Below are 12,713 nucleotides of genomic sequence, written 5' to 3' on the forward strand. Positions count from 1 at the left end.
GGTCTATAGAACTGGGGATCCAACAAAAAGAAGGTACATAAATTTTATACTCTTTTCTCCTGGCCTGCGGTGGGTGTGGGGGCATGTACAAAGAGAGATAAGAGTTGTAATGGGGGCTTTCAAATGTAGTTGTTGGGAAGAGGGCTGGAACGGTTCAAGTTTAAATTCCTCCTTTCAGACAGGCAAAATGGCATTGCTGGCTCGAAGAGAGTGCATGTTGTCTCAGTGCCATTTAAATGTGTCTGGACAATAGGCTATTTTGAGGCAATGGCACAGTCAGTGACTGTCTGCCTGCCCCTCCTCACAACTGGCTAGGCCTCTCAATTGTGTGTGTTGCTAATTACTGGCCACCACACATCCACGGGGAATTCCCACTTACTTCCAGGCCTAGATTCCATCCGAAGTCTTGGATCATACAGGTAGCGATTACTTTGCCAGATACTTTCAGAATACGTACAATATCAAGAATGTTCACATACTTTAATCCATCTCACTCTTCCATCATGTTGAAGATAAGTGTTAATTCTATAGTTAATAAGGAGATACTAAAGACTTCAAATGACCCCTTCTGGGCAACATTATCTCAAATTATTTGTAGTTTTCAGGCTCAAAATCTCTTGTGTTCTACCTATCTCAGCTGATCCTGTCATCACTGGACCTTATATTTCTAATTCATCCTTAGTGCACCTTTACTTAAATCCAGGAAATTTGACATTGCTTTACAAATAAGGATATTAATGTATAAAATGATGAAGGAACTAGAGATGGCAAGAGACTGAGGAAAGAGCGAACTCGTGCATAGAAATTTGGGGAAGGCCCAGTTCTGAGTTGGAAAATCGGTAGAAGCAATTTACTTTATCATCAGAAAAGGATGTCACAATTTTACATGCAAGTACATTTTAGATCAGTGATTTAGAATGGAAACAAAATTCTGGGCTGTATTTTGAATGGAAAAAAAACATTAGACTCAGAACAACTTTAAATAACATTTCTGAGAAACATTTTTAGATGGCACAGAGGCAATATGTTTTTTTTAAAACAAATAATTGGTCAAAATGATTCAGTTGGTAATATTTACTGCTCTTAAAATTTTGTCTTGACTTCTGTACCATTTAATATTCGTCACTGAACTGCCAAAGAACTAGTAGTCATTGTTTCCTTGGCCTGATTTGGAGATGCTGGTGTTGGACTGGGGTGTACAAAGTTAAAAATCACACAACACCAGGTTATAGTCCAACAGGTTTAATTGGAAGCACACTAGCTTTCAGAGCGTCACTCCTTCATCAGGTGGTAGTGGAGGGCTCAATCCTAACACACAGAATTTATCACAAAAATTTACAGTGTGATGTAACTGAAATTATACATTGAAAAATTGATTGTCTGTTGAGTCTTTCATCTGTTTGAATACCATGATAGTTTCACTTCTTTCATGTGTAAATCACAAAACCTTCTCAGGTTAGCTGTTTACAATGGTGATAGCTAGACAATATGTTGAAGGTGTTAACCCCCTGTGTTCTCTGTCTATGCCATGATGTTTAGATTGATTCTAATCTAAAAAGTGTGATAAGAGTTTTACATGAATTCATGCAGTTTTTGAGCAAAGTCCAATGTAACCCTGCAAGTGCAAATTCACCCCACAAAATATATGTGTGCATGTGGATCTTTGTGTGTGTCTGTCTGTCTGTCTGGGTTGGGGGTTGTGAGTGTGAGAAAGTGTGTGTGTAGTGTGTAGAGTGTCTTAAGTCTGTGAGGGGGTGCATGTGTGAGTGTGGGAGTGTGTGAGGGCTTATGCCCGAAATGTTGAGTTTCCTGTTCCTTGGATGCTGCCTGACCTGCTGCGCTTTTCCAGCAACACATTTTCAGCTGTGAATCTGTAAGGGTGTGTGTGTCTGTAAAGGTGTGTGCGCTTGTCTGTGTATATATGTGTCCGTGTGTATGTGTATACATGAGTATGTGTGTGTGTAGGAGTGGCTGTGTATGTGTATAGTGCAATGGTGGTCACCTGTAATGTGACATGAACCCAAGGTCCCAGTTGAGGCCCACCCTATGGGTATCAAACTTAGCTATCAGCCTCTGCTCGGCCACTTTTCGCTGCTGCCTGTCACCCCCAGAGAAACAGACAATCAATTGGTCAATATACAATTTCAGTTACATCACACTGTAAATTTTTGCTATAAATTCTGTGTGTTAGGATTGAGCCCTCCACTATCACCTGATGAAGGAGCGACACTCTGGAAGCTAGTGTGCTTCCAATTAAACCTGTTGGACTATAACCTGGTGTTGTGTGATTTTTAACTTTCCTTGGCCTGGCTGAGTACTTAATTGAAAAAAGCATTGAAGAAATAAAATTACTGACGAGATCACAACTTGTGTGGATTTAGAAATTGGCGCAAGAAAGAGATTGCCGGATTCGATTAGTTCCTCAATGAAAGCCACATTATGTATTTCCACCCCTAATCTATCTTGATCCAAGGGCAAATGTTTTATTTGTTGCTGTGTTGTAGAGAAATCGAATTTGTGATAATGCATTGCTTCACTACCAGAAGTGGATTATTTGCAACTCTTGTTGCTCCCTGTGAGAAATCACATCTTAATAATATGATCAAATTACATCACCTCGATTTTGAGTTTACTGTATTATACACACAATTGACATTCATTTAGGTGATGAATACCTGTACAGAGCACTTGTCCATTTTTTAAAAAATCATTATTTTCAGCAATATGTATTTCAAAACCCAGTTTGACTGAGGTATAAGAGAAATTTCCTCTCCAAGGCCCTGTCAAGCATGCCCAAGTCAGATGTATCATTGTTTAAAAGCAATGTAAAGCAATCTCTATAATGATGGAACAAATCCACTGAAAGGATGTATTTGAGTGGTCAGAGAATAAAACCATTTCAATTCTATCCAGTCAAGAATTCTCAGTTCAAGTCTATCTTGATCTGATACAGAATAAATCTCTCTTGAAGTTGCTGTCTTCAAGGAACACAATGTTTTAGACACAATCAAGTTCTTTCTGTTTGCCTGAGAATGTTACTTAACTCTGTTATTACATGAGCCAACAGAGAAAGAGATGTTTATTCCATCAATCTGAACTAAACTTTAATGTAGGTCCAACTATACTATGAAACAAAACCATCAAATCCGTCAATCTAGAAATTAAGCGGAGATTAGTACCCTCATAAAAATGAAAAAATAAAGATTGACTTGCTTGATTTTAATGTTTGATTACTTTTGCTTTTCTTACACAGGTGAGTACAACTATCTGGGAACCACACTACGGCAAACTGATATCGAGCCAATGCCTTCCCTCTCAGATGTGAGGCAGCTGATTTCACTCTATGGGATTCTGCCATTGGGTAAGAGCCTAGACACGAGAATTGGAACAATATACTCCATTTTTAAATGGAGAAAACTTCCATTGTGTTTCTAATCTGTTGAAAAGGAAGAGAAAAAGGTTTTGCAACACCTTTCATAGTCACAGGTCCTCTCGAAGTGCTCTATTGCCAATTAAGTCTTTCTCTGATGTAGTAACTGTTTTAGTGGAGGAAATGCAGCAGCTAATTTGTAAATAGTCATTCTCCTACACAACAATGTGAAAATGGCTGATTTGTTTTGGGAGAGGTGGTAGATAGTCAGTGACAGATAAATAACTCACCTGCTCTTCTTTGAAATAGTTCCATTTCATACCCTCCTGAGAGGGCAGTCTCATCTAAAATATGGTACTTTGACAATGCAGTACTCCGTTGGTAGCACATGGAATGTTAGCCTTAAAGTTTGTGCTCAGATTCAAGAATGGGACTTAAATCTGAAATTTTCTGACTCAGAGTCAAGAGTGCTTCCAACTGAACGACTGTCGTCAGATGCTTGTGCACAAAACAAAATAAAATAGAGTTACAGAGTCATTATGGCACAGAAGGTGCCTTTTGGACTACAGGCTATCCCAACTCCCTGGAGAGCAGTGTTAACTAATATGTTCAACATTCGGCAATCTAGCCTCTTATGCATGTCAAATTGTCAACCTTCACTTTTAAGAGTCACTCAGTATTAAATTACATTAAAGGTGCAGCAGGGGGTATGAGTATCATTTTCATTGTCCAGATCACTATTTGTCATCTGTTCTTAATTATTTAAGGAACAGTCAACCATTATGGCTTGCCCATTGAAGCAAAGGAAACAATACGCCATTTAAAAAAATAATCCATCTTCCTATTTTCTCTCAATGCCTCAAAAAGATGATATATTTATACAGCCAGGATCATTCTGTGAGCTATGAAAGCAGGGTTAGCTTTTTGAACATCAATTTTTCTTCCAATTTTCTTGGGAAATTGAGTGATTCAGGTGCAAATTGAAAAGAAATTCTTTCAGTTTAGCCGGTAGTAGATGGGCATGCTCAACAGACAGCATTATGTTGCATTGATGACACAAATACCCATGGCACAGTTGGGAGGAGAACTGCCATCAGACCAACAGCTGCAGACTGCTAGTCAGAACCCTGAGAGGTACCTGTCTAGAGAAGGAGTTTGCACAGAAAAAAAGCCTCAAGATTGACCTGGAGAGCCAATCTACTGACAAAGATAAAGAGATGATTCGACCACTGGCTGGTTTTTAAATTTGAATTTTCCTGCAAATCTTAATTGGGAGTTTTGTCAGACTAGTATTATAGAAGGGAAGGTAAAGATAGGTTAGAGAAAGGAGGTGTAAATAGTTGTGAGTTAATTATTCCCTGTTATACTTTAAGAAATAAGGTTGTTAATGTTTACTTTAAATAGTTCTTGGCCTCTTGAATTTTCACAGATTGTTGCACAGGATAAATCTTTTCTGTGTTGCTGGTTTAAATTAAGCAGGAGGGTTTACCCCATGTAATTATAGAGATATTGATAGACTAGTTGAATGGGTAAACTATAGTGGATAGATTTTATTTTAGTCACTAATGGGATATGGCTTGCCAGCATTTATTCCCTGTCCCTATTTGCCCTTGAGAAGGTGGTGATGAGCTAACTTCCTGAACAGCTGCCATTCATGTGCTGTAGGCTGACCCACAATACCCTTAGGAAGGGAATTTCAAGATTTTGACACGTTTTCAAGTCAGGATAGTGAAGGGCTTAGAACATAGAACGTAGCACAGTAGAGGTCTTTTGGCCCTTGATGTTGTGCCGGCCCTTTATCCTAAAATCTCTGGCTAACCTCTCTATCCATGCTTCTCATCATCTTGTAATTCTCTACCAAATCGCCTCTCATCCTTCTTTGCTGCAATGAGAAAAGCCCGAGCTTCCTCAACCTTTCTTCATAAGACATGCCCTCCAGTCTAGGCAGCATCCTGGTAAATCTCCTCTGCACCTTCTCTTAAGCTTCCACATCCTTCCAATACTGAGACGGCCAGAACTGAACATAATATTCCAATTGTGGTCTAACCAGGGCTTTGTGGAGCTGCAGCATAACCTCACGGCTCTTAAACTCAACCCCCCCGTTAATATAAGCCAACATTCTGAGGCAGGAAAGTCATGAGTATAATCAAAGGGACATGAATAGAGAATAAATAAAATGTTAGGGGAGGGAACATTCTATGGAGTAGAAGCTGATTGGCGAATTTGAAAAAAAATTACATCAGGCAATCCAAAAAGTATGATAAATAGTGTGGTAGAAGGGAGAGAGAATTTGAATAAACAATGGAATTGGAAAACTGAAGTGCATTTGATTAGTACAATTAATAAAATCGCTGATGATTGCACAGTGTATGGCTTAGATGCTGAAACAGTCCATGCCCACATGCAGCAAGACATAGACAACATCAACACTTGGCAGATGAACCAAAAATAGCATCCCCAATAAGAAACAACCCAACCATCTCCCCTTAACATTGAACAGCATTGCCGAAACCATCTGCATCAATGTCCTGGCAGTTACCACTGACTGCTGGCTAAGCTGAATCCACATTTAATTGCTATGGCGTTAACAGAGGCTAGGAATTCTGTGGTAAGCATCTTAATTCCTGACTCAGGAAAGCCTGCCCACCTATTTGAAGCCAGAAAGCAGGAGTGTGATGAAAAAAAAAAGCAGCTTCTCTGGAAGGTAGCTCTAACAAAAGTAAAGGAGTTCAACTCCATCCAGCACAAAACATAGTTTGTCGCTCCACATAATCTTAGATTTTTAAGGAAAGGGAATTTCGTTCTGTTTTAATCTCACATTATTAACAAAGCATTTTATTTAATGAGACTGTTGTTTGCTGAGCATTCAATAAGTATTTGCTAAGGTAAACCAGTTTACCACGAGAACAGGAAGCTTGTATTTTCGACGTAGCAACACAGTTGAGTCCCTTGGGAGACAGAGCGGCCTGGGAAAAGACCATTTATTAAATCATTCAGAATTCAAAGTCGAACTTCCTGCTGTTTCCAGTGGGAATGCCAGCTATCTCAAATGGAAGAAGACAGAGTTCTCATGCTCATTGATTGTTATATTTAAAAAGCCAATTAAATATCTGAGATGCCTGACATTTTACTTCATGTTTAGTCCGACCGTTGCTAAGTCTTTCCAACAATGGAACACTTCTAAAGATAAGAAAACGTATCAAATGTGATCTCAATTATTACAATCTTACATGAAATATTAAGACGATGTAAAACACTCCATGTAACATTGTTTCATGTGCGAGGACATCACAGCCATAGCTAATTGCATTATCTCCCAAAATCTAAATGTGTTGACAATAGTTACTTTTCCTCATCAAATCCAATTGTAGCCTGTGAACTGCTATCTCAGCTGAGATTCAAGAAGTAGTCTCATGTGAACTCCCAAAGCATCCCTGATAAATAGTGCTGCAGCATCTGGTGTACTATATACAGATTTAGTCCACCACTGTTCAAAATTTTAATAGTTGTGCAATTCCATTGCAATACTGCACTGTTGTACAGGTTAATTCAGCATGGGTTCATCTGATACACTTTAATCAACCGACAGGATCTTTTGATGAAGATAGGAATGTGGACAAAAATCTAAGATGGACATCAAGACCTTCAGGTTCTAAGAGACAATAAAAACTCAGGAGCTGGGGGCTTGCAGGGAAGAGAACTCCCCCATTGTCCTGATTTGGTAGCAGTAATAATTGCTTTAAGATGGGACTTCTTCCCTCTGTCAGGAGGAAGGCCTCCCTTAAGAGTTGTCAGCTAATCTGATGGCTGGCACGCTATTAATACCAGTAAAGTCAGCTGGCCATTTTTGGAACTACAGGCATTCCCAAGGAGGCCCGATAATTGACTTCTCAGTGGTGGGGGTCCTGGACTGGGTTCCAGAGGCTTTGCAGGGTGGGTTAAAGGAAGAATGATTTTTTAGAGGGTGGAGCACTTTAGATGGATTTACAAGATCTGTAAAGGATGTTAACTGTGCAACCTTCCCCCTCACCCCACCCCACACCATGGCCATCACATTCCCCATATATAGCTATTAATAAGTTAATAGGCCCAAGGATGGCATGCAAGATCACCGATTATATTTCCAAAACCATCAAACAGCAATACACAATCAAGCCCCGTGACTCCACAACAGAGTGAAAATTACACTTCCATGTATGTGTATGCAACATAGAGGAGACTTTGAAGTCCCCGCGCAGAGTACATTTTGTTCACTTTTCAACCTCAGTGCTTCCTCCAAGTGCTGTTGGATATGAGGTGTACTAATTCATCAGCTAGGGGGCTGTACATGGTAACCTTTTGTTATTTCGTTTATCAAATGTTGTCAAACCTCTCCTATATCTCTGATCAACATTCTTTTCTTTCCAGACAGTGGACAAGGTACACCAACCCTGTCCTCATAACTTGTTTCCTATCCTTAACTTCATCCTGGGGAGCCGACAGTTCATTTTCATGGCTTTATCATCCTTTCTATACTAAGGCAACCAAACTGCATCTATTATTTATCTGTGATATAGTTGCAGTCTTATATAAATTCATCAAATATCAATTAACCCCAGTCTTGAAACACTATGAATTGTCAAGGCATCTATTATCTTTTGTGAGAAGCTCCTGTGCACTTCTGATTTCAGTTTAGTTCCACTTTCAAGATTATGGTCTCTTGTTCCAGATTTCACCTGCCAACAGTACAGATTCTCACCAACAATGCTGTAAAATAACAGTCTTTTTCAGCTTTCACCAGACCTTTACCTTTTAGAAAGCAGGATTTGGTTTTGTATCACAAGTAAATTCCTGTGGGAGTCCCAGATTGATTCCCTGTATTCTTGTTGCAGGTTCTCAAGCTGTCCATGAGAAAGCTCCATTGGTGAAATCTTTGCTGTTGGCAGGACCATCTGGAGTTGGAAAGAAAATGCTGGTCCACGCTCTCTGTACGGAAACCGGAGCCAACCTGTTTAATTTGTCACCTCATAACACTGCAGGAAAATATCCGGGCAAGATTGGTCTCAAAATGATGATCCACATGGTATTCAAGGTAGACTGTCTGATAGGACAATCAGATTATATTAGATGCACAAACGATGGTAAATGTTGAAACACTTCAGTGTCGCTGCATTTTTCCGGCATGGTTGGTTTTCATAGAATCCTGATAGTGTAGAAACAGGCCATTCAGCCAATTGAGCCCATACAGCCCCCCCCCCCCCACCCAGCCTCTCCACCCTATCCTTGTAACCCTACATTTCCCATGGCTAATCCAACTAGCCTGTAAACCCCTGGACACGACAGGACAATTTAACATGGCCAATCCACCTAATTTGCACATCTTTGGACTCTGGAAGGAAACCAGAGCACCCGGAGGAAGCCCACACGGGCACAGGAAGAATGTACAAACTCCACACAGACAGTCGCCTGAGCCTGGAATTAAGCTTGGGCCGTTGGCACTGTGAAGCAGCAGTTGAGGTCCCAGCACTAATCTTGGTGTCACACCATTTATTACATCTTACCAACCAGAAAATAACCCATTTGTGCCTATTTTTCATTTTTCTTACAGCCAGCCAATTTTCTGTCCATTATGTTATCCCTACACCTATATTGTTTAATCAATAACAACGTCAATAAGCTTTGTGACAATTTAACAAGTACCTAATGAAAATCAAGTTCCATACAGTCATTGCTTCCTCCTTATCTGCAGCACATTACTTACTCAAAGAACTCTGGTAAATTGGTTAAACATAATTTCCTTTAACAAAATCTTGTTGACTCTACTTGATTACCTTAAACTTTTATAAGTGCCCTTTATGACGTCTTTAAATAAAAGCTCTAAATATCTTACCAATGACAAATGTTAAGCTAACTGGCCTGTAGTTTCCTGTGTTTTATTTCCCTCCCTTTTTGAAGAAAACAGTTATATTTTGCAGTCTTCAACACTAATGGGATATAACTTGAGATATAACTTTCACCAATCTAGGAAATTTTAGAGAAGTGTAATCAATGCCGCATCCATATCACAATTCACTTATTTTAAGATCCTTGGATGAAATACATCAGGATTAAGGACTTGTGCATGGTGACACAGTGGTTAGCACTGCTGCCTCACAGTACCAGGGACCTGATGTCAATTCCAGCCCTAGGCGACTATGTGGAGTTTGCACATTCTCCTTGTGTTTTTATGTGGGTTCCATTGGGTCCTCTGGTTCCCTCCTGCAATCCAAAGGTGTGCAAATTAGATGGTTTGGCCACACTAAAATCGCCCATAGTGTGCAGGGATTTTCAGGTTAGGTGGGTTAGCAATGGTAAATGTGGGGATAGGGTCAGTGGCTGGGTCTGGGCAGAGTGTTGATGAAGACTTGATGGGCCAAATGGTCTCTATCTGGACTATAAGGATTCTATGAATTGTCAGCTGCAGCTCCAACAGGTTGTTTAGTAACACTTCCCTGGAGATCTCAATCTTTCTGAGTTCAATGTTCCCTTTCATTTCCTGATTTACAACTTGTTTGTGATATTACTTGTAATATCTATAGTGAAGACTATGCAAAATACCTATTCAATTCATCTGCCACCTTCTTATTTTCCATTAATCCTCCAGACTCACTTTCTACAGGACTAATGATGAATTTATCTCTTTTCTCTTTAATGTATCTGTAGAAAATCTTGCTATCTGTTTTTATATTTCTAGCTAGCTTTCTTTTAGCCTCTGACCAGATCCAAATATACCACCACTCTTTCCACCCTGACGTGACTGCCCCTTGATGCAATGTGTCCCATACCGACCTTAACCAATTGCTATTTGACTTCACTAACCCCTGACTCAGCTACTGCTCTGACTAAACTCAACGACCCACCCCACCCACCCATTCATCTACCTACCTATCTCACTCACTGACCCTCCTATCAACCCTCACCCATCAATGCACCTCACCTACTTAGCTCTCCTCTCATTCACCCACTCATCCATTCAGCCACTTGCCTACACTCTCATCCACTCACTAACACTCACTGGCACTGGACCTTTAAAATATTTACCACAATATGGCAGCAAGTGTCGTAAATAGGAGGAGGGTCCTGACTTCCCCAACTCTACATGCTTAAAATGTTGCAGAGAGATGCAGTGCTGTGAATTTCTTTGACCGTTGGAATTAGAAGATTCTGGAAGAAATGTAGAATGTGTTGAGTCAGGAGATTTTACAAAGGTCTTACTAAAACTATAAAAGAAATAGCTCAGAAGAGTCAGAGGCACTTATTTCTTGGAATCCATCAGACTCCTTTGTGAATAAAGGAGCTGGAGCAGTTTGCATAAAGATCAATGAACCTAAGCGTGGGTCTTGTTGAGTATTTATCTTTGAGTATCTGCTATGACTCAGTGGGTAGAAGTGTCACTTTGGGTCAGAAGGTTTTAAGTTCAAGTACCACTCCAGCCTTGAGGATAAAAATCAATGTTGACATTCCAGTGCAATACTGAAGGAATGCTCACTGCTGGAGGCATTCTTTTGAATGTGATAGCAAACTAAAGCGCTCTGTAGCTGTCCTCTCATGTGGATATAAGAGATCTGTGGTACTGTTTCAAATAAGAGCATTGAACCTAACCTGTAGTGCCGTTATACATCTATTCCTTAATGTAAAATCACAAATTGAATATCTAGTTGATATTATGTTATTGCTTTTGAGAGATCTGCTGCTTCATTTTCTACATAACAGTGACTATAGTGCAGAACTATTTTATTGGCTGCAAAGTGCTTTGTGGTTTGAATTGCAGGTGTTTCTTTTATTTATGAAGTGAATGGATGTGCCAACTATAGGAGAAATTAACCAAATTCTTTCCCTGTGTCCAAATGCACATATGGACTGAGAAACTAGGAACAGGAGTAGGCTACTCTGCCCTTTGACAGTGTTCCATCATTCTACAACAGCTAGTTTATTTCATTCAAAGTGTAAATATTGCAGAGAATTATGGAATGGTGAGAGCACATAAGTAGGTAATTTCAGTTCTTCGAGTTTGTCCCAGCTCTTCTGCAAGAGCAATTCATCCAGTTGCATTCTTAAGGTTTCCCTGTACCACTTCAGACATTTTATTTCCCAAGCTCACTTAATCCTTTTTCAGAAGTCACAGCTGAATCTGCCCTCAACTCTCTCAAGCACATTTCAGATCCCAACCAATCGCTGGAGGACCGTCTGGATGGTCTCAATCCAGACCTTCTGACCCAGAGAAATGACACGACCACTACACTGCTAGTTGATCCTTGTACACAAATGTGTACCACAGCACTTTTCCCATCTTCTTGCATCATCCTGTATTTATGTGGATTGAAAACTTATGGTCAATACATCCACAATTCCTGCCTTATTTCCTTCTGTATAGTCAGATGCATTTCATCTAGTCCAGATGCCTTATTAACTTTACAATAACTAATGCTGCTCATTCTAATCCTTCCTTTTTATCTCAATTGCCTCCTTATTCATTATCAAAGTGGTTATATGCAAGCCTACGGAGATTTAATGAAGCATTTTGGCATGGACCAAGGAAGCCGTCGTTGCTGGTCTTTTGTTTATGCTTTTGTTTTGAACAGGATTGTCACTTTTGCAATTCTCCAATCTTCTGGCACTAATCCTGAGTCTGAGAAAGAATGGCATATTTTGGTCTGAGTATTTGCAACATCCATTGTCACTTAAAATAAAAGAACAAAGAAAATTACAGCACAGGAATAGGCCCTTCAGCCCTCCAAGCCTGTGCTGATCCAGATCCTCTATCTGAACCTGTCACCTATTCTCTAAGGATCTGTATTCCACTGCTCCCTGCCCATTCATGTATCAGTCTAGATACATCTTAAGTGACATTATTGTGCCTGTCTCCAGCACCTTCGCTGGCAACACATTTCAGGCATTCACCACCCACGTTTCACGCATATCTCCCTTAAACTTTTCCCCTCTCACCGTGAACTCATGACCCCTAGTAATTGAGTCCCCCATTGTAGGAAAAAGCCTCTTGCTATCCACCCTGACTATACCTCTCATGATTTTACAGAACTCAATCAGGTCCCCCGTCAACCTCTGTCTTTCTAATGAAAATAATTCTAATCCACTCACCCTCTCTTCATAGCTAGTGCCCTCCATACCAGGCAACATTCTTTTGAACCTCCTTTCACCCTTTCCAAAGCATACAGATCCTTTTTGGTAGTGAGGCAATCAGAACTGTATACAGTATTTCAAATGTGGCCAAACCAAAGTCTAGTACAACTGTAACATGACCAGCCAACTCTTGTACTCAGTGCCCCATCCGATGAAGGAAAGCATGCCATATGCCTTCTTGACC

The 12,713-nt window shown here is 40.1% G+C and overlaps 1 protein-coding gene across 4 annotated transcripts in view; it reads left to right on the plus strand.

The window, feature by feature from the left end:
• iqca1 (IQ motif containing with AAA domain 1) overlaps nt 1–12,713 on the plus strand; it is a 193,671-nt gene that overhangs the window by 146,115 nt on the left and 34,843 nt on the right. For all 4 annotated transcript variants that reach the window (XM_060827500.1, XM_060827499.1, XM_060827502.1 and 1 more), the window contains 2 exons: nt 3,254–3,361; nt 8,242–8,441. In XM_060827500.1, the coding sequence (XP_060683483.1) occupies nt 3,254–3,361; nt 8,242–8,441 (308 nt within the window). The remainder of the gene's footprint in view (nt 1–3,253; nt 3,362–8,241; nt 8,442–12,713) is intronic.

The sequence above is a fragment of the Hemiscyllium ocellatum genome, chromosome 7 (genome assembly GCF_020745735.1).
Source record: "Hemiscyllium ocellatum isolate sHemOce1 chromosome 7, sHemOce1.pat.X.cur, whole genome shotgun sequence".
Classification (NCBI taxonomy): domain Eukaryota; kingdom Metazoa; phylum Chordata; class Chondrichthyes; order Orectolobiformes; family Hemiscylliidae; genus Hemiscyllium; species Hemiscyllium ocellatum.